The following is a 24,146-nucleotide window of genomic DNA, read 5'->3' on the forward strand; positions in this document are numbered from 1 at the left end:
TTGTATTTATCTGTAAAGTAACAAAATGAGCTAACCAAATGAAACAAAATATTGGTCAGTTAGAGGCTTCGGTTTGATGTTATTGACTGTGTATTTTCATTTTTTTTTTCATATGAAGCTTCATTTTTATAATTTGGTTTTGGAACTGTTTTGTATTATTCAAAAAATGTCTGGATGACACCATTTAGACACATGAGGATTGTTGGCAGACAAGTATAATCTTGGATCTGAAATTTATTTGGATCATTTCATTCTTTTGGACCTTAACCCTTTACTTCCCATATAAAAATCTAACCCTCTTACCTGTGCGTCCCATATGACATTCGCGACGTCATACTCTTGCTCCCCATAAAAAAACACATAAATCGTAAATCAACGTCATCCTAAAAAAAAAATTTATTCTCACATTCCTGGAATAGCCTCAAAATAACCTAAATCATTTCTACCGAAAGTCTTCATTTGTTATTAATGCCGGATTACTGAAAGTTATTATTTGTCATCATTTCGTGATAAAAACAACTATCAAAGCACAACTTGTTTTGTTTTAATCACTGCAACTTGTACTTTGAATCTTTAAACATTAATATGTAAATACAAACATGTATTTAATCAGCATACTTGGTAAAATTATTGTTGAAAATATTTAACTAAAATATTTCACTGCCGTGTTCGCTATATTCTTCGTAATATCAGAAGTCACAAGTGAATCTGACAAGAGGCAGAAACGTAATATGGCGGACATCGCATTATCTAGGCAGTGCCTGTTCATTAGACAGACTGTAATTATAATTCATTTGGCATAGACATTAAGGAATATATAAAATTCATAAGAAACATGATATAAACATTTAGTGACAAAGCACGAAATAGTGAATGAACCCCATTTGAATGTATGTGTCATCAAATTTTCCAAAATTACACCTGCAAAAAGAGCACTTATATTGGCTATGTGAGTTGTGCTATTTTAATATCTCTGTCTCTCGATATATTAGTCAGTGATGTTATTACCACAACAGTGACATAAATCCCATAACAGTTAGTTTGGACCCTCAGTGAACTGTAATGGTGGTTGGTAGCTTTACATTGGCATGGTGCATAGTGGATAAAAATATGAAATTTCAGTTCTTGTTTCAAAGGAGGTTATTGTTAACCACAATCTCTGCGCTCCTTGCAACTCTTCTGTCGATGTATCAATGCTGCATCGCTGCTGTAATGCTGTTTTGATGGCCAGATCATCTAAAATTTTCAGCAATTTATTCAAAATGAAGAAAATACTGATTTAATTCTTTTTCTTGAAAAGGGGGTACTAACTTTATATTTCTGATAACATCAAAACCTGAATGGGTGTGTAAAGATGGAGAGTGTGCTCTACTTGCAAGTTTTAATTCTTTTAATCTAAACTGAATTCCCTTCTTCCTTTTCTCTTTGTCTATTCATCTGTATTTTCCCTCTCTTCTTTATCGGCCTTCGTCTTTCTTTCTCATCCCTCTCTTTCTGTGTCTGCATAATTTTTATCTGAAAATGAACCTTACTTAACTCTAATTCTAACTTTTGTAGCTGTAATTCCAGTTTTAAAAATTTGTGACCCCTCCTGGGTAGGAATCAAAACAAAGTTCTCTACTTTTGATGATATTGTGTAAGTTTATTAGTTTCATTATAGATTTATTAAATATGTGAAATTAAAATACCTGGGGCTTAAAAGTGAAAAATTTAAAAAGAACTTATAGTAATGTAAATTAAATCCCAAACAGTCCTAGAATTTCTAACAAGTCCTGATGAATAAAGTTCTGACTAAACTTTAGTGGTATTTCACATAATTTCCAATGCGGAAGATATTGACGTGCCTGTAGTCTCTAACGTACTAATGGCATGAACTGTAATGATGTGGCAACAGTCTTTTGATGAATCACAATAATATAATCCAACATATCCTTATTTTAATTCACTATATTTCCAAGTTACTGTTTCTGTCCAAGAATATTATTGACGAGCACCTTGTATTTCCAGTGAATAAATAAATTCCAGCACAAATCAAATACTGAATACAACAATAAGACTGATTTTTGCTTTAGATGTTATTGCAGAATTAATTTTTTTTTCCAGTAAACAAGACTATAAAACCCTCTCCTTGACATGGGTCACAATTAGCATGTTCTAAAAACACCTATTACTTCATGAAAAATTCCATTCTAGAAGATTCTGTTACTAAAATTATGATAAAGAATGTGATAAATATCACAAACAATAGTCCATCTATGTGGGGATACCAATGTCTTTGATTCAGACCCAAATAAATGTTTATTTCTATTGATAATGATCCTAATATTAAACCCACATTCAAAGGAAAAATATTAGCCATGTAAAATTGGTTTACCAAAATAAAAACATCAGATCAGTGACTCTAGTCAGGAACAACACGAACTTGATTTTGGACAAGGTCACGTGCAAAATACAATTATCCATAGCATATAATGCATTTTAAAAACCTAACAAACAATGCAACAATGCAACACAGAAATATAAAACAATACAAAACATTTAATTGAGAAAAAATACTGTCCTGCACATAATAAAGATAGGTTAGACATGTCTGGTTGGGAAACACATGGCCACTGACTACAGAAATCAGGTGACCATTACATATGACCTTTACATAGGCAATCTGAGAATCTGAGAGTTAAATGAGAATGGAAATTGTGACCAGGTGACTGATTTTTACAGGTGACCATTAAGACAGATTCTACTGTATATCATTTTAACAAGTTTAAAAAATAAATTTCCATCTTTGAGATTCAACCCCATGGTGTCAGGTTTCCATGATGATCAAGATCACTCTGGTATATACATTTACACTTTACATAAAAAGAACTGGTATCTTATTGCACATCTGGTAAAAACCTTGCTTTTCACAAAAGTGATCAGGTTGTACTTTTAAATATAATTCTTCCATCTTTTGGGTATGATATTAGAAGCTGTAGTAAACTCTTGATCAAGAGATATGAGATTCTTTTCCATATTCCACTGCAAATTTTAGTCATCCTGCAAGTAGAAATAGACATCATGAGGTCAAGGCATGAGATACTGTGATGTTTTTAATTTTTGTACATTTCTGTCTTATTTTTCAGGTGTACAAATAAATATAGGCAAAACTAAAAATAAGTACTTAAATTTTGTTCAAAATATTACAGGTAATGAAAAATTGAAGACTATTATGAACAATTTATCTGACCAATCCTGTATTGTTTTCAAGATTGCACAATCTATCCATAATGAAGATGATCAATAATGAGTGTTGATAAAAGATAAACCAGAATGTTGATGAAGGTCACAGTTATTTTGTTTTCTTTGATATGGTGATACTGTACTCCTGAGGATGTATGTCAATATTCAGTGTGATGACTGTACTAATATCAGGGTTAAGAAACTCCCTAAACATCAAAAGTGTACATAATCACTACGGTGTAAGAAGTAGGTCATAATCACCTAATTTCGATATCACTGTGTGGTAATCAGGATGCATGCACAATTGAAGTACCATGACTGTATAAGAAATAATGCCTGAGAAACTTAACATTAAAATCATACAAAATAAATTGATTGTTAAAAATAGGTCACACTTGACCCACTTCTAGTGTAGTGCAGTGATACTCATCAGGATGCATGCACATATCTATTTTCGTCGTTATGCATGCAATCGTGTCCCGGAAACTTACCTCAGTGGAATAAAGATTCTACATAATCAATGTAGTATGAAAAATAGGTCGAAATGATCTACTTTTGACAACACTTTTCAGAATGCATGCAAATGTATATTTTCAGTGTCTCAGAAACTGACATAAATGAGCATGAAAACTAGGTCTTTGTGAAGGGGCAAATTTCTGGCGATCTATGAAGAACACATTAGTTGAGACCAGAGAACAACTAATTAGATTTATGGGGACAGGCGTGTATCAAATTGCCATACTGCCATGATCGGTAATGTCTTTTCGAGGGGAGAATTTTATTCTCAATTAAGCATTCATTTATATAGCCAACAGAAGACTGGTGGAGACAAAAGCTAATTTTGATTCCATAGTGTAAATGTCAAGGTTGAAAGATTGCAGAACACTGTTACTCAAACTACAAGGTCAAGATGACCCCGACTTTGGTGCCTCTGGAAAAAGGCGGCAGATGTATTTGATTCTGATTGGTTACGCTAAATAAGGGATGTGTTTTCCTCACTAAATTTCCTAGTTTTAATATAGCCATGTCAAAAATGGTAATCAGTCTAAGCATTTCTGCAAGAGAAAACAAATGTAGAAGACTTCGAGAGTAATTTGGGAGAAATTCTCTCATAAAACTGTTGTCGAGAAAACCAGCAAACATATTTGGCAGTAGAAGCGAGGAACGCTGAAAGCTCAAAGGTATTTGTGACAATTCTATGTAATTTGTTATGCCATATATAATGCTTTGCTGAATTTATTTACTTATATTTGCATGAATTTAATTTCTACATTCGTATATCAATTTGCTTTATGAAGTATAAGTGTGTTTATACATAGGAAGTCGTACATTCTTTAGATAAGTTTGACGAATTGTTTGAATTATTGTCTTGTTTTGCATAAAAATTAGGTTCTAAGAATTTCATGCATTATATTAGTTAATACGACTTACGAGAATCTGTGTGAATTCACCGAATTGAGAAGATTTCACATATGATTAAGGTTGAGTGTGTATTGGCTGAAAGGACATAGTAAGCCATGTAATGTATCTCATTTATTCACTTGTGTAAATTGAGGCTGGCTCAGAACCGTTATGCCTTGTGTGGTGTTAATGCGTGATGTTAACATGTGATGAATTAGCCATTAAACTAACTAGGGTCAATATAGGACATGTGGAGCCAACGGATAGCCTTAGCATCTGTTTAGCACCGATAGTAAGATCTGATAATGAGTGGGGATAGTGCAAGCCCCTGTATCATAACCAATAGAAAATTTAGGTTGTCTCTATTTACATTTTTTAAAAAGGGAGAAAATAGCTCCTGCGACGTATTATCTCTGAGACGTATCCTGCAACATATTTATCTGAGACATATCCTGTGACGTATTAATTCTAAGATGTATTCTGAGATGTATCCTGTGACGTATCTGTGAATCTACGTGCTACGCATAGAGTTGAGGACTGAAAGAGGCAAAACAGAGGGAGGTCGAAAGAACAGCTACAGTGGAAGTGGAGTTAATGGAGATGCAGGTAATGCAATTGTACAAGGAATTGTCTTCGACTGTTCACTCGATCCTATGATGAACTAAATCTATCAGGAAGATTGGCTACTTTATACAAATATATCTGTGTTCTTTGTAATTCAGGGAAAGTTTTATTTCTAGAAGCAGAGTATATTCCTGTTGTAATGAATTCTCACAGTTGTTTTATGTAATTGATTAAATTGTTGTTTACATGTACGGGGGTCGTGTTGATCTGTTCTATATCTCTGCTCAGATCTCTATCTATTCCACCTATAAGTTTCACCACTTATATTTGTATTTACTCGAACCAGGCAATAACATCGAGGGTGGTCAACCTCCAGATATCGAGAACCAAATTAAGCGTACACCTTGAAAGAAGGTAAAATCCGCCAACCCACACACCTCTTGCAAGAAGAGGGGACTTTATGTAAAGTTTCTACAAAGTGGACCTGTGGGTACGCTTACAGTCTCAGTGACCTAGTTACAGTACAGTGGTGTAGCAATTCTCAAGATGCATGCATATATCTGTGACTGTACAAGGAATGAGCTATGTCATAGGAAATGACCTCAACCTAAGTGCATGATTAATGGGCATGAAAAGTAGGTTACAAGTCACCTATAATTTAGTTGTGGTGTAGTATATATTTTCATTATGGTACAAGCAACAGTGTATTCAGACACTGACCTAACTATAAGCATACATGGTCATCAGAGTGCAAATTGTAGGTCAAGTTGACCGACATTTTAGTGGTAAAGTAGTACTAAAATTTCATGACTAAGAGCAATACTGTCCAAAAAAACTAGCCTTAATGCAAAGATCTTACCCATTCATCCTCTTCTACTCCCTCCTTCTGGGCTTTCATATCCGCTGATGTTGTAGATTTCATGTTCATTATTTTATCTGTCCACGAATCTCCAACCTGTTCTCCACCTGCGTAATGGCCCACTGTAGAGGACTGGACATCAAGCTTCACTATTGAAACTGTTAGTAAACATAACAATCAAAGCAACAACAATAACAACTATGTTATTTGAATTTTAACAACTGAACACTTTGTCCTAAGATTGCTCATAAAAATATTGGCAATACTGAAAAAAGGATATATATATATATATATATGACCTAATATTGTTTTTGTTATGGTACTTAGAAATGTAATCACATACCAATTTTCATGAGCGTTGGTGAAATCGGGCCTAAGAAAATGAGTGAGTTGAACATTTTACTAGTTTCTTTTCTATGTTGTTGGTATGAAAGAATGCTGACACATGAAAGGCCCTTTTGCTTTCTGTGAGAAAAATGTTTTTATCAAATACATGCCAACCCTCTGAGAGGTAATTATTGCTAACATAAGTGGGGAAAAAAGTGTAGTTTGGGAGTCCCAGAATTATCACACATATTAACCTGGTTCTGCAGCTAGTATATTTTTTTGTCACAAATGGCAAAATCCACATGGATTAGAACACAAGTGTTACTGGCTATTATTAACTACATTCAATGGTTTAACTGTTTCAAATAAAGAAGATAAAAACAAATTAGAACAGTCTTGTTAACACTGAAAACCAATTGGGGTCGGTAGGTCGGTACAAACTTATTTTGGGGTCCAGATATATTTAAATGAAACATAAACCAGAAAAAAAGCATCAACTGAAGTTAACTTCAATTACAGTTACATACCATTGTTACTTTTTCCCCCCATAATATTTTTCTATCTTTGTTAATTTTTCCTCCTAAAACATTTTTTTTTTACCCTGTTCTTTTTCTGTTTCCAAATAAATGTAGGATTGGCAAGACAAAATATGTTTGGTTGAGTAACCAGAACCACACATAGTTTTTTATTTTGCCTTTTAAATTTGTCTAAATTTGTTGAGTCTACATCAGCAGTTAACATTAGATTTCTTTGTTATCTGGTGATCAAGATTTAGCAAATTAAAGAATTACTAATGGCACAAAAAAGACCCATGCAGGAAGGCATACTGTAACATTTATTATCTAAATGTGTTAGTCAAGTAGAGATAAATATCAATATCTGAAGGTATGTAACTCGTACTAAGAAAATGCAAACAGGAACTCTTTACACTGTATGAACTTTGCACAAAAAGAATACACTATTAATTCATGACGTCCTAATTGTTAAAGATTTAATGGTGGCTGCAAACCACAAATTTAAGGAGCCAACTATAATCCTTGTATGTACAAACAAAACTGTAATATCTGCAAAACCCAAAATATCGATATCCACAATAGTAAAAGTGTTGACAGTAGCTGAAAAGTTTTAACTTCTGTTTTATGTAAGAGGCAATAATCTTATATTCCCCCTACCATGATAAGAGAGAAATAATGAACACACACATGATAGGCATCAGATTCAAAAGGAGATAAACTCTTATTAGTAGACTATCTATAGCTCTAGGGGCAAGGAACACTATCCCATGCCGGTTGGAAACGTTTATGAGAACAATTTATATATAAAGTAATATTGATTTTATCTGCAGTCCAATTTTGGGGGAAGTTTAATTTTTAACATCAAAATGAGATTTCTACAATATCTATTTATTCAGGTTATTATATTAAACTGAACGTGGCTTCACAGTCCTGCAGATACATACAAATGATGGGTCCATCTCCATTGGTCCTGACTCTGACACTGTCCCCATCTTCTATCTGGAACTGATCACACTTCTCCTCCCTTATCCACAATGATGCACATCCAGCAGGAGCATATTTCTTACTGTGCACTGTAAGATCTGCCTTCTCTATTACCTTCATGGCCTCATCTGGACTTAGTCTGTCTGTCTCACCTTTGGCCTCCACCCCTGCATGGCAAAGAATTCCATCTGTATCAACATTAACCAGTTCCGAATACTTTGCATGCATGGTTGTCCCGCACTAGAAAGCTGTTCATGGGAGTCACATAAATGTGCTACATTTTAAGTCTGTTAACTTATCCTGAGGTATGTTCAGTATCAAACTATATCCATCCTAAATATGGAATACAAAAACATACCCATGTTATATGAGGTACATTACAGTGAGGGACCACTGTACCTTTCTTGAAACCTGTCATTACTTACCCTTTTCTTGTTGATAGGATTTGTCTTTGTATACTACACATCCTACTCCAAACAGCACAGTGTTTGATCTACCATTGCATAATGAGACCCTGATCTACCATTACATGTGACTTTTGATCAATGCATAATGAGACCCTAATCTACCACAACATGTGACTTTTGATCAATGTATAATGAGACCCTAATATACCATTACATGTGACTTTTGATCAATGTATAATGAGACCCTAATCTACCACAACATGTGACTTTTGATCAATGTATTATGAGACCCTAATCCACCATTACATGTGACTTTTGATCAATGCATAATGAGACCCTAATCTACCATTACATGTGACTTTTGATCAATGTATAATGAGACCCTAATCTACCATTACATGTGACTTTTGATCAATGCATGAGACCCTAATCTACCACAACATGTGACTTTTGATCAATGTATAATGAGACCCTAATCTACCATTACATATGACTTTTGATCAATGCATAATGAGACCTAATCTACCACAACATTTGACTTTTGATCAATGTATAATGAGACCCTAATCCACCACTACATGTGACTTTTGATCAATGCATACTGAGACCCTAATCTACCATTACATGTGACTTTTAATAAATGCATGAAACCCTAATCTACCATTACATGTGACTTTTGATCAATGCATAATGAGACCCTAATCTACCACAACATGTGACTTTTGATCAATGTATAATGAGACCCTAATCTACCATTACATGTGACTTTTGATCAATGCATAATGAGACCCTAATCTACCATTATATGTGACTTTTAATAAATGCATGAAACCCTAATCTACCATTACATGTGACTTCTGATCAATGTATAATGAGACCCTAATCTACCATTACATGTGACTTCTGATCAATGTATAATAAGACCCTAATCTACCATTACATGTGACTTTTGATCAATGCATAATGAGACCCTAATCTACCACAACATGTGACTTTTGATCAATGTATAATGAGACCCTAATCTACCATTACATGTGACTTTTGATCAATGCATAATGAGACCCTAATCTACCATTACATGTGACTTTTAATAAATGCATGAAACCCTAATCTACCATTACATGTGACTTTTGATCAATGTATAATGAGACCCTAATCTACCACTACATGTGACTTTTGATAAATGCATGAAACCCTAATCTACCATTACATGTGACTTCTGATCAATGTATAATGAGACCCTAATCTACCACAACATGTGACTTTTAATCAATGCAGAATGAGACCCTAATCTACCATTACATGTGACTTCTGATCAATATATGAGACCCTAATCTACCATTACATGTGACTTCTGATCAATGCATAATGAGACCCTAATCTACCATTACATGTGACTTTTGATCAATGTATAATGAGACCCTAATCCACCATTACATGTGACTTTTGATCACTGGCTGTGAAATTTACAATAGTAATCACCTGGCATTTCTTTTAACTATATGGTACGGTATTCATAATACCCATGGGTAGCCTCCCTAATCTGATATGGTCTGCAGAATCTTGACTCAGACAGGTGTTATCTTGAAATGACTGAATACAGCCATAGCATATTTAATTAGCATGTAAATGCCACAACAAAGCCAACTGATTCTTTTAATAATGGAAATGGAAACAAAAATTTGAAGGAATTGTTTAACTAGTTGTATTAATTGATAATGGAATATGGTACTGCACTTGCACACAGGTAAAACCAGTCATCAGGTATGTGAACAATGCAGATTTACAATTGTGAAGACATCTCTGTCTCCCTCTCTCAATGGGGCATAAGGATTATTTGATCATTATGTGCAAGAAGAAAATTGTGATGGAATATGTCTTTATCATGGTTATTTATCTTCCAACTTGTAAATTCTAACGCACATATATGTAATTAAATTTAAACAATGTATATTACAAGCAATGTACATTACTGATGCATGTTGCTTTAGTGCAATTACATCTGATCTATGTTAATTTTTAATACTGATAATCATGTAATTGTTTAATAAATACTAAATCTGGGATCCTATATTTGTTCATACACAATCTCTTCCCCAAAATGAAACATTTTTTACACATTATTTTACATACTCTTGGAGAATTATTTTCCATATGAACAATATGATAAAGCAATTTGGACGACATAATCCATATACAAGTCGATTCAGAGTATAAGATGAAACTAAGATTTTCTGGTAAAAAAGTATCATCTTACAGGCCAGCAAATAAGATATTTCTCTAAGTAAAAGTCTACAGACACCTGAAGTGTTGTCAAAAGAAAAACCAATGCAGTTTTCCAATATTGCCAGTGACTCAGCCAGAACTGAAAAAGTTAAGAGTAATAAAGCACCATACAGACAAACTATATCAATACAAACTAAACATAATAATTTGCCTTCTACCAGCAGAGATTACATCCTCCTTACTGGTAATTCCATTTTACATGGAATTAACAACAGAGGGCTGAGGCACTGTGTTAGAAAGCAAGCCATTTCAGGTGCCAAAACACACACAATTCTAGAAGAAGAAAAAAATATATCTCCAAGTTTACTAAAATAGTCCTCTATATTGGAGCGAACAATGCCAGAGAAGGGACTGATCCAGAACTTTTTTAAGGAATGTATGACCAATTAATACACACACCCATAAGCAAAATCAAAACCGTTATGCTGCATTGTGTGAACTGGACACCAGGTGAGATTGTTATGTTTTAGAAATTATCAATGAGGTCACCTGAAGACTGGCAAGTGAATGGAAGTGTGATAATATTTACAATTACAAGAGTGTCCTGAATGAAGAGGGGTAAGTGATGCAACATTTATTTGGAAAAAGTGATAATATCCACCTTTCTACCAAAGGGTTGGAAAAGCTGGCAAAAAATATAAATGCAGTCATTCTGTATAGTCTGGTCTTACAGCCACATTACAAACTTCATCGGTCCCTATAAACCCAATGTAGGTCAAACCAGCATCAGACAATATGGTCAGCCATATCAATACAGTCAACACACTTTGGGATGTGATTACTGTGGTGAGATGAAACATTCAGCACAGGAATGCAGGCACAGACAGCCAATACAATGCAATCAGTGTGGCAGCTTTGGACACAAAGCCAAAACTCACAGTTTTATGAAATAGGGCAATGAGGCTGCCACAACTCCACAGGAAGACTCTATTCAGTGGAAGGACCAATCAATCAAGGACTGTCCTATACACCAGGCATCCCTTGTCAAAACATTTGATTCCCTTGCTGACAGCTGTTCTGAATGTGGAAATTTACCAGCTACTTGTACATACTCAAATGTAACTGATAATTCAGATTTATACAATGATTATAAAAGTAGAAAATGCAGTTGTAGAAAACTAATTTTTTATACAACAATGACAGTTGTAACGATGATCACTGTGAACATAGTTTTAATACTTTTAAATACTGTTCTTTAATATCTCCTTCAGTGCCTCTAATTGCATTGATATTAATCTCATGAATTTAGAAGTTTCTAGCAAAGGTTTACAATTAAGTCATTTAAATATTCAGGGTTTTCGTGGAAAGACTGATCAAGTGAAGTTACTGCTAACCTCTCCAAATAATAATATCCATTTATTTGGACTCTCGGAAACAATGTTAATAGAAAATCAGGGTGAAAATTTCCTGTATATCAATGGCTATAACCATTTAATACATGCAATGTTGTGAAAAAGTTGGCAAATGTGTTGTTACTCTAAGTCTTAAACTTTGTAACATAAAAAAGTGAAACCAACAAGTTTTATAAAATCAACAAATAATTTATTTCTCTAAGTTACAAAGTGAAAATTTAAGAGACTTTTACAGTATTGTGAATTAAATCCCAAAATAATCCTAAATGTACTATCAAAAGTTCAGATTAATATAATGTTCTAAATGAATTCCAATAGTCTTGAATATCCTGCTGTACTAATAATCTTGAATGTCCTGATGTACCAATAGTTTAGATTGTCCTTGTATACCAAGTCTTGCATATCTTGATGTACTAACAGTCTTAATGGCCCTGATGTCCCAATAGTCTTGAATGTCTCTGAACAAGGTCACAATAATTCACAGGAGATGAATAAAACAAATGAACATATTTTGATAAAAAGGTATTAAAGTTGGATCAGCTATTTGATTTGCAGATGTGAAGAAAATATGAAAGCATGAAAATGATAATGAGCACTTTGTAATTCCAATGAATGAATTAAATAATTTGAGAATTATATCTGAATACAACTATAAACTCTGATAACAAATAGATTTTACAGACTGATCTTACAATAGGAATGAATAATTTGTTTACCAAACTGCTATTGATACACATTTCACTTCACCTACAATGCAACAGTATTTTCTGGAAAGCTAATGGAAATTTCCACTAACTCATAAGGAAGGTTAGGCCTGAATTCAGATTTTAATAAACACCTTGTTCACCACCTACATCATCATGACAAAAGTCAGGTACATAAAAACACTATCAGAATGCTCAGTCATGGATAAAAATCGCACATATACAATATAAATCAAGTGTGCATAACAGATGCAATTTCTGGAAAAAGAAAGAAAAGTATGTAACCCAAGATAACAGCACAGGAGATGAATAAAACAAATGAATTGAACATATTTTGATAAAAAGGTATTAAAGTTGGATCACCTATTTGATTTGCAGATGTGAAGAAAATATGAAAGCATGAAAATGATAATGATACAACCTTTCGTCACATAGCATGAGATGAATGAAAGATTTTACCCAGGAAGTAAAATTTTGCTACAAACTAAGAACTTTGTGAAAATATGAAATAAAAAATGTTGATCTTCCATCCATTTGAAGAAAATCTTAACTCTATGAGCATGTTGATTCTTTTTTGATTGTTTTTCTTCTAGTCTTGCTGGAGAATGCCTTTTGGAGAATGGGATCGTGCAAATGTTGATAAAAGATGCAGAAAATAAGCAACATTTAATTGATGCACCATCACTACTCTGGATAACTTCTGACCAATTGAAATACTTTTAAAAATATATTACTTTACCAGCAGTCTCTCCTTAGTTTTATAATTCTTGCTAAGTTGCTTTCTTTTGTTTATTTTGTTACTTTTCTATTTGCCTTAATTATTCCCATTACTGAATCAGCTGTCAGTCATTCTGAATACAAAATTGATCCACTGCTAGCAAAGATATTTTGGAGTAAATTTACACCAGCAATTGTAAACAATTCCACTCAAGTCTTAAATATTCTTAAAGGATGCACCCTTGTGATTCTATGACTGAACCCGAATTTTTGGCCTCCAAGGATATTTTAAAAAACAAATCAACTGAAATACTCACTGTAAGAAGAATTTAGATATCCTGTTAACACTTTCTGTGTTGCACTGAAATTGGACTCAATTTCTCTTCCAGTCTTGTCAAATTTTCTTCTGTGAACTCTGTTCATCCGAATGTGAAACAGACAGTAGTGAACCTGTGTTAAAGGAAAGGCTATAAAGCATCTGTGACAAAAAATTTATATATATTATACATCTTCTTACAGGAAAAGAATCAAAACTATTTTAAAGTATAAATAGTCACTGTATTCTCAAAAACTGATTACCAAGAAACTCTGCCTTTAGCTCAAAATGTCCAAATCAGATTTAATATTTTGAATATAATAAAAAAATTAAAATTTAGCAAACTAGGGGTAGCATAAAGGGTCAGAAACAAAATTATGCTCGAGATTTGTGTTGCTAATACAGGACCTGGATAAAAGCAACTAAAAATAGAGGCTGATGATCTGGAATCTTGAGCTCAACTAAACACTTAAAACACAGCAGTATGGATCCATCTATACAAATCAATAACTACGACAGCTAGGAAAGCAGTTTTTTTTCTAGTGAAATGTTTTTTTGGTAATACTTGTCCGATCATAGTACCTTATGTGAACTACTAATACCTTGCAAATCTAGTCCCCCAAAATGAAATCTTTTAGCTAAATAGCATAAAGTTATCTGCCAACCTAGGTGGCAATTAGAGTGATCTCCCCTTGATACCAGGATTGGCACCAACTACATGGGTCAGTATCACTCATGAAGCTTTCTGCTTTCATTGCCAAGAACAGGCTGCCATTTATGGGTAATTAGATTTTTGTAATAAATTCCAGTCTGCTCTGGACACCTCATCTCAAGGTCATCCTTCAGGACCAAGTGCAAACTGAAAATGTACCTTAAAGAGGATAGTCTTTGTGTCAAGAGAGATCACGCCTCTTCTTGCCCTCACAAACATGATAAAATTAACCTTGATAAACATAAGTCCTTTATAAGTCATACTCTTGATATGCATTAAAACTTGTACAATTATGACTCAGAATACTGAAGGGAACTGAATTATAGCCTAATGTTTTGGGTAAGGTGAGTTTTAAAGCTTGATAAATCACCCACTGCAGTGACATGATATAATTTTTCATCAGATGTAATTAGACCTTGTGCAAAACGGCTAATGTCCAATGAGTAGATAATTCAAAACGCAAGTTCAGCTTCACAAATCTGTAAATCAATAGCACATATGGCTGCAAGAAAGGAAAATCTGCACACATGCAAGGTCATGAAATCTTTTATATTAAACTTTCCTTAGCAAACAGCATTGACCACATTATGCAAGTATCCACTATATAAAAGACATTATAGAAAGATTTTCATTGGGGATTTCCAAAAATTATTTCTTATGAACAGGTATCCAAAATATGGAAGTGTCTGCTAAAGCTACACTATATGGCTGGACTTAAATTATTAAGGAATCCATGGTAGCTCAATTGGTAGAGCACTCAACTGGTAATCCAAGAAATGAAGGTTTGATACATGCCCAGAACAGCCAGGGATAGCTGCCTCTGTCTGTCATTGGGAAATGTCACTCAGCTCCCACTTTCTCCGCAAATAAAGTGCAGAAAGAAACTGCTGTTGAAAATTAACAATCCAATAACTTGCATGATATCAACTGTGATGTAGAACTACACAAACTAATCATGGCTTTATCTTTATAATATATCTTTTTTTAGACTGAAGAAAGATTGATATAATATAAAGGCTGGGAGACAGTTGACAAAATGCTATGTTCTCATAATACTGTAGAAGCCTACTAGTTAAATGGTTCCACAAGCCAGGCAAGCAATATCAGACCTTTTTGGGCCTCTTGTATGCAGGTTGATGGATCACAATTTAAGTGTTATCATGATCTTATTTTATTTTTCATAAGTAACACAAGAATGTTAGTTATGCAATGTACCTTATGTCTATTGCTATCAGTCACTGCAAATCTTGATCTTCCCTCAACAGAACCCTCTACTATCAATCCATCACCACTGAAAAATATTCAAGTTTATAGGAATAAAAAGAAAACACTTGGTCTTTTTTATAGTCAATGACTATAGTGTCTTAAAACGGTGGCTGTGTCATACACAATTTAAAAATACACCAGCAGATCCATTCTGTTTTATATGTAATTAAAAACATTGAAGTTTCTTACACAGACATTAAGAAAGTAGACCTGGAAACAGATAAACAGTCTTTACTGGTGCTCAACAGAACTGAAATTAAAAATTATTATATAAAACTATACCATATTTGATCATGCTTAAATGCAAATAAATCTTGGAAAAATGAATTAATTATTTCATCAGGCATCAATGATAAAATTATTTTGCAGGAAAGAGAATATTACACAAAGTAATTTCACGTTCAATAATCAAATGGGATAGGAATAAATAAGCAAGTGGTTCCTTTGAAGGGATTGGTGCTCTAATGGCTTAAAAGACATTCCTGGAATTCAAGATAAGACCAAATCTTCCTTTATACTGCTAAGTGTTGAAACTATCTCAGATATTTTTCAGTGATAACAAGATTTTACAAAGCTACTGTGTTTTACATAATGAATGTCTGCTTGGCAACATTTTCTTTTGTCATCAACAAGGCATCATTTGAAATTTCTGGTGGAAATAACTGGTTGATTTGATTTTATGTTTGGTGGCCATATTCAGTACCAGACTGGCAAATGAGCAACATTTTCAATCAACTCTTATGACAGTTACGTTTCACTGCCATTACAAAAATTTCATTATAACTAGCATTCAGAGTCTAAATAAATTACATCAGTCAAGACTTCTGTACATCTTACAAGATACTTGTATAATCTTCATAAATGAATAAAGATGCAGTATGCTGTACAAATCAGTGCATGGAAACCCCAGTTGGAAGACCGGCATTGCAGTATGGTGTACGCATCAGTGCCTGGAAGCCCCAGTAGCAAGACAGGCATTTCAGTGTGGAGTACAAAGCAGTATGTTGTACAAATCAGTGCCTGGAGACCCCAGTGGCAAGACAGGCATTGCAGTGTGGTGTACACATCAGTGCCTGGAAACCCTAGTGGCAAGACAGGCATTGCAGTGTCATGTACACATCAGTGCGTGGAAACCCCAGTGGCAAGACAGGCATTGCAGTGTGATGTACACATCAGTGCCTGTAAGCCCCAGTGGCAAGACAGGCATCGCAGTGTGATGTACACATCAGTACCTGGAAACCCCAGTGGCAAGACAGGCATTGCAGTGTGGAGTACAAAACAGAGCCTGGAAGCTCCAGTGGCAAGACAGGCATTGCAGTGTGGAGTAAAAAGCAGTATGTTGTACAAATCAGTGCCTGGAAACTACAGTGGCAAGACAGGCATTGCAGTGTGGAGTACAAAGCAGAGCCTGGAAGCCCCTGTGGCAAGACAGGCATTGCAGTGTGGATTACAAAGCAGAACCTGGGAGCCCCAGTAGCAAGACAGGCATTGCAGTGTGGAATATGATGTGTGCTCTCTAGGGTCTAAAAAACAACAACATTGAAAAGCATACTGAGGCTAAATTTAAGGCAATCACATATCAGAGATGTACCATTCTACAAGTCTGTCAAAATACCTGATTCGAGAAAAGAATGCAACTGAAGGTTTTGGTAGTAAACTAAGAGCCTCAGAGCCAATGATCCAAGATGATGCAAAAGTATTATTCTGCTGGGTGAATGGAGTGTCACACAACAGCTGCTTTTCAATTTTCCACGTGTATCTATTTTGATTCAATGTTATGCTAGTGATAGAAGACGCACTGCATGATACAGGTCATAGCTGGGTCCTGCCAACAGTGAGATGCAAGTGACAGTGTATAGGCATGTTTTATTAAGCTGGTAGTAACAATGGTAATGAATATACATGTACTTACATTTATGCATCATGAATTTCCTGAAAATGTATTTTTTAGTTCGTTTTTCAAATCCAACTTGCATGTCCTGCAAAACCTGATACACATCATAGCTGTACTGGAATTTTGAGTAGCCTACATTTCCAGCTGAAATCCATTCTACTTACTTCACTGAATTTACCCAATAATCCAGTTCCTCATAATCAGAAAAGGAGGATTGAGTTTGATCAACATGACAAATCTTTTTTTACACTGATGAAGAGCTTATGACTAAGTAAGAAAGTTGCTGGGCAGAGCTATGTGTGCATGAATACTGTTACTGTGTATTGATGAATCTACAGTTGTGAATTTATTCTGGGAATAAAGCATAAATTCAATTACATCACTTCTTGTAATGTCTTTTATTATCAATCCTTCTGTAGTTATACAAAATGAATATATAATAAAAAAGTTACTGCATCTGTATAGGAAAATATGAACTTATTTTTTCCTGAAAAATATTGCACTGCACAAGTTTTTCAGAAAAACTCGTTCATATTTTCCCTTATAATTACTGGCAATTGCTTTGATTGGAAAAACGTTTAAAACCAATGTATCATTCAGAAAAAACTGAATGGACATAACACTCAGTGAATACATCTGAACTTTAAAATCACAATGGTTCAGTTAGAAGTATATTTTTCTTTTCTGTCTCAGTCTCAGAAACGACCTGCCTGCGATGAATTTTCTGACTCTCAAACTCCAAAGAAACCTAAAGATAGTGTCAGCTCTGAGGAGAAGAGTCATTTTCAGAAATTTGTTAGGAAATTTAAGAATGAGTGGAAAAGTGAATTTACTATTCTGTTGATATTTAATTAAATAACCTTCATAGTTGTATGATATATTTTTTGTATACAAAATGATTTGGACAATTGATAATAGAATATGTTGAGAAGCTCAAATTATAATAAAGTATAAAATAATCCTCTATTTCATATACAAAATATACACACAGCAACACATAGTTAGAAAGAGAAACACTTAAACAAAAACAAGGTTGTATATTTCTTCCAAAATACTGTACAAGTATTTCTCATTATTCAGCATGACATGAGAAAACTTAAACATCATTTGTTCCATCAATATAATGGGGAATCACAGCTATGGGCTCATGACTGTCCAAAAGAATTAACTCTAGAGATTTCAGATTGACTTTAATATCATGCAGTAATATTTTTTTTGCCAAAATTAGCTCTGTTACAGAGGCAAACTTCTTTGGGAAATACAAATGCAGTGCCAGTGTTACTATACTAGCCCTACAATGTAAGTAGCAACAGATTCCACCACTAGGGAGCACTGGTGATCAAGATTAATATTTTCTTGAAATGGCAACCTCATTATACAAGGAAATTTCTCCACTTTTCTTTGTAATAATGTGATAACCAACCTCATTACACAAGGAAATTTCTCCACTTTTCTTTGTAATAATGTAATAACCAACCTCATTACACAAGGAAATTTCTCCACTTTTCTTTGTAATAATGTAATAACCAACATGATCACATCCAAATGTATTAATGATTGGAAGGTCAACTGTCCATATTCAGTGATATGACATCAGGGATTTTTTCCACATATTTTATGGAAATAAATGGCATTGGAATTTTTCAAAATACAGAAAAACTCATAAAATGAACATACATATATTATGTTCACCTACACCTGCTTTTGAAATACCTTGGAGTTTTTCTAAAGGGGACAATGGTAAAATCTGTGAATATTTGTATCTTTTAAAAAGTCACCCATAAAAGCAATAATCATAACCCTTCCCTGCATGTAGCATTGTAAAAAATGTAAACAATGACAAAAGTATGACATAAATTGGGTTCAAAATGCGCTTAAACTTCGTTTTAAGACAGAGCTGATGTTTATACCAATGAATCATTTTACACAAATGTAATGTCAGTCATTATTATAAATTTATTACACAACTTTAATACAACTTTTGTTGTATAATATATTTTCAATGTTAATACTCGACATATGACTCAGAATTACTGACATTATCATTGTTAGGTTGCCATCTACTCTAGGTAACATTCCTTTCCAGAGACATTGGTATACCTATTAAAGAGACATTGGTATACATATTAAAGAGGTAAAAGTTAAGCCATTTTGTTGAATTTTGATGAAAAGAAAACCAATTCCTGTCAATTTTTGTGAATATCAATATTCTCATAATGAAGAACAGAAAATCAATTTATAGTGTTTCTCTAGAATTAAAAAGATAATCAAACTGAAAATCATCCTATAGTGTTTTTCAAGATTTAAAAACATAACAAAAAGTATTTCTTTAGACCCAGCTCCATGCCAATTCCTTCTTTTCTGATTCCACATTTTAACACTTGCCTCTACTTCATGAAATGTGTACTGCTCAAAATAATGGTCAGAATTTTTTTTGTTTGTTTGTCAAAAATTTTATTATTTTGAAGATATGAAAACTGACCACAAATATCTTATCATAGCTAAATTTTAAAATGGCAATTTACTAAATTGTGATTTCAGATGAATATATGTCTGTACAAGATCACTAATGGATACTGTATGCTCTATTAACTTTAAGAGCAACATAACAAATTAAATTTGTACGACTCAAGACTTAATGCTATTACATGCAAAATGGTAGTGGGTGCTTGATAAAAAGGCACAGATGGGCTTCAAAAGCATAAGGAACATAGAAAAAGTCCATTTTTAAAGCTGAATGTTCACAAAATATTGCAATATAACCATATGTAACATTCCTCTGCACTTGATTTCTAACATAAAAATGTTCTTAAAACACCCGTATAATTCACTCAGTATGTTCATATCTGTCACGTTATAAGTAAGGAACAATAGCCAGATTGCAACATGTATAGGCTAGACCCTGAGGATAATTATTTGCTTCATAAATGTTGCGAGTGTCAGCCTTGCGAACAATGAGTGTTAAAGCAATGTGTACACAGCTGGCCGGCCGGCTTATGTTATGATAGTGTAAGCTGACATCAAAATGTTGGGTGGGAAGCCAGTTGTATTTAACATGGCCATAGGAACTTGTTACTGGCGCCTTATTTGGCTGCATGTGATTGAAAGGTAAGTGGCATGAATTGCCGGTGTTGGGCTCAAAGGAACATCAAGTGGGGGATATAAATCCACCCTTGACAGACTGCCGGGGAGGGGGCAATGTCTGCTAATTATGTAGACCGTGGGTGAATCGATATCCACTCAGAATTGAGCAAGGCGTGGCCATCATTGGAATCGCAAGTTTAAAACTAGTGTCTTGAAACTAAACGTCAGTCATTAAACCATCTTGTGGGAATTACATAAGAAAGTTATAAGCTACTCCAATGTCATTCGAAATTGGCGGGAAACATTGTTATTCTGGGAATTACGAAAGAGCTTCAGACAGGTCAGTGACTTATTTGCTCGATTGGCGCAATCTATTACGGCAAGGTAATTGTACTTTAATTATGTGCAGTATGTATATTTCATTACTAGACTCCTTAGTATGCAGAATTACCATTTGTAGGGTTTGATTCATTTGTAGTGTTTGATCTATATGCATATTTTGAGATATGAACAATGTTTATGTAAAGAATATTGTAATTCGATATTTGGTTAATTCGTAGTAACCTCATGCATTTATTCTTGTGATATTCTAGATTTACAAATGTTGAATTGAATTATAACTTTGTATAATGGTTGCAGTGTGCAACATTAGTTAATACTTGACTATTTGTGTACACTTTGTAGGAGTATAATGTGTAAGGATATATCAGCGCATGGATATCTGAGTACACTTTGTAGAAGTGTTATGTACAGAAATGCGGCTGATTATGTGATATTGTTCTGTATAATAAGATTGAGAATCTATATATACCGATGTGATGAAATCTATTGATATATGCATGATAAGCAGTTGATACCGTGTATACCATACCAGAATGTATGGGTATTTTGATGTGCACGAATGCGTGACCAAAGAAGGTAATGGCTTATCTGATGATAGATTGTTGTTTAGTGTGAGACTAGATAGCAAGAGGAATATACTAATGTCCTTGTGTGTGTTCGGACAGGAAGCTTTTAGGGACCGGAGGAGCTGTAGGAGACAAAGAAGGGAAATACCCTGGTACAGTTGGTCCCGAGTCTCTGGGAGACAAGAAAAGGAGAGAATGGAAGTGGATAAAGTGGAAGGGTGAAGGACATGGTTGTTGGACTGAAGGGGTACTGGGTACCAGTAAAAAAAAATACTACAGACGAGTAGAAACACAGGACAGGAGGAAATCTATCACACTAAGTTAGATGATGAAATAGGCCGTCACTTGCTTGAGTGAAAGACGAGTGATAAGAGTTTTGAATATTGAATTTCATTTGAGGAAGGACTATCTGTTATTGAATGGCATTAAATTTGTTGTTTATTTGAATTCCACCTTTTTTGTATTCAGTAATTTAACTGTTGGCACCGCTGACTGGGGGCTTGGAGCTTTGCATCTCTACCACTACTTCAATTTTCTAACAAAAACGACCCAGGGTGGGTCTTCTGTAATAATTAAAAATAATACTGGGAGCACCACACCCCAATCCAAGGTAGTCTACGAGACCTTTACAATATCAAACAATGTATAATTCACTTATTAGATAAATTCATGGGAGGTATCTTAACAAATGTATTACTTATTTTGTGTAAATCACAATGAATATAATTAAAAAATTCTTTCCAAATTTAACCAATATAAAAAGTTTCAAAGTTTGTAATCATTGTTGTAATAATTAGGAAAAATATAAAAATCATACAAACAGTCAATAATACAATTTATACAATATACTACATGTACTTAGAAACCATTTTGCAAGATTTAACTTCACCATGTCCATCAAGACCAGCAAGTTGTTCTCCACCTTTTTTTTTTTTTTTGCTTGACTTGCGGCCGACAAAAAAAAAAAAAGGTGGAGAACAACTTGCTGGTCTACATGTCCACCTATCTTAAAATTCACTTGAAGCTGTGATGAAAGTGAGAGAAAAAACAATTAACTTGTCCTTTTATTTGTTAACTTCGCAGATGAATAGTTGCAGAAACCTGACACATCTTATAGGTCTTCCATTCAAAATCGCTTGTCTTATTATGCGCGTTTTCCCTACAAAATCAATTTAAGAAGGTCTCCATTAACATCCTGGCACTAACAGAATTGATACAAAATCATTTACTTATCCGAAGTGTGCGAGAATTCTACCATGTACGTTGAATTACAAAACCAGCCAATCGGTCTGTTTATATCACAGGGCTTCGTTTAGCACTAATAACAAATCAAGTTGAGGCTACGAAATCGTAGCTAGGGTTCGTTACAAAGAACATTAGGAGTCAAGCAAGTGTTATATTGTTACAGGTTAAACTCCTACTTTTCTTTGTAACGAACCCCTGTGATTTATATCGCTTGACTCGGCCACGCAATTTATTGAGAAAAGGCGCAACACCTCGGGATTCCGAACTATTATGTTATTCCATGTTGTTTCCCAACAATATAATGTACGACGTCGACCCTGATGTTTACGATAGACCCCATACGATATAATACTTGGTACTGCTTCCCAGCGACATTCATTACAGCGCCTTCCGTTAATACTTTTAAGGTCTACATCGGCGGTTCATGTCCCATGCCATAGTATTTACACCGTGTGTTATTTTATCCTGTTTTTAACTTGTACAAAGAGCCTTCCTTCACGCATGTACATAGTTCATTACAGTGCGAATATGCCCATATCATGTATGTATGCAGAGCACTTAATTCAGAGAGAGAGAGACCTAGTGTAGCTTTCTTCTTTCCATGTTCCTGGCAATCCAATTTCTATTAAGGGCAAGTTCCTCAGAGGTTTATTGTCGTATAGTCTACTCATCCTGGAGAAAGATAGTTTAATGCAACTCCCGGAAATAATATCCTTCCAATGGGTCTTGTTTAAGTGTTTGACAGTAACGTTACGGAGAAATACTTATAATTAATCGAAAACCATACTGTACTCCCTACCAATAGTTTTACCAATTTACGTCCAGTTATAAAAGACCCAGTCTTGGGAGTAAAAAAATCTCATTCAAGATTTCCAAAGATGCATTATTTTCTTTAAAGGAAAAAAAAACTTTATATTTATAGGTTCCTGCATTTGTATGGGAAAATATGAACGAATTCTTCGGATGTTATAATGCACGACCTCGGGACAAAACGACTTAATGTTTTCCCATACAAATGCAGTAACCTTTTTATTATATGCTCATTTTCTTATTCTACCTAAGGCTTAATTATATAAATACAATACACTACAAGAAACAAAGTAACTGAATGTATTCCAAACTAAATACACAAGCGCAGATTTATAGGTTACTGCATTTGTATGGGAAAATATGAACGAGTTTTCGGATGGAATACTGCACGAACTTGTGAGTGCAGTATATCCTTCCGACAAAACGAATTCATATTTTCCCATACAAATGCAGTAACCTTTTTATTATATGCTCATTTTTTAAAAAGTTCTACCTAAGGTTTAATTATATAAACAAAATATACTACAAGAAACAACGCAAATGAATGAATGCCGTATTCCAAACTAAATACAC

General features: G+C 34.2%; 1 protein-coding gene across 2 annotated transcripts; it reads right to left on the reverse strand.

The window, feature by feature from the left end:
• Nucleotides 1-1,621: 1,621 nt before the first annotated feature.
• On the reverse strand, nucleotides 1,622-23,492 carry LOC149808500 (arpin-like). 2 transcript variants are annotated; one of them, XM_089978218.1, is made up of 6 exons: nucleotides 23,343-23,492; nucleotides 15,582-15,657; nucleotides 13,656-13,788; nucleotides 7,833-8,039; nucleotides 6,047-6,204; nucleotides 1,622-3,039 (listed from the first exon to the last, which is right to left on the reverse strand). In XM_089978218.1, exons 1-6 carry the CDS (start codon nucleotides 23,432-23,434, stop codon nucleotides 3,031-3,033), a joined length of 675 nt encoding a protein of 224 aa, XP_089834344.1. In that variant the 5' UTR covers nucleotides 23,435-23,492; the 3' UTR covers nucleotides 1,622-3,030. The 2 variants fall into 2 exon arrangements, with proteins under 2 accessions (XP_089834344.1, XP_089834349.1); XM_089978223.1 differs by lacking the exon at nucleotides 23,343-23,492 and adding an exon at nucleotides 23,116-23,153.
• Nucleotides 23,493-24,146: the final 654 nt, after the last annotated feature.

This window comes from Sinohyriopsis cumingii, chromosome 1 (assembly GCF_028554795.1).
Source record: "Sinohyriopsis cumingii isolate HCF-2022 chromosome 1, ASM2855479v2, whole genome shotgun sequence".
Lineage (NCBI taxonomy): Eukaryota > Metazoa > Mollusca > Bivalvia > Unionida > Unionidae > Sinohyriopsis > Sinohyriopsis cumingii.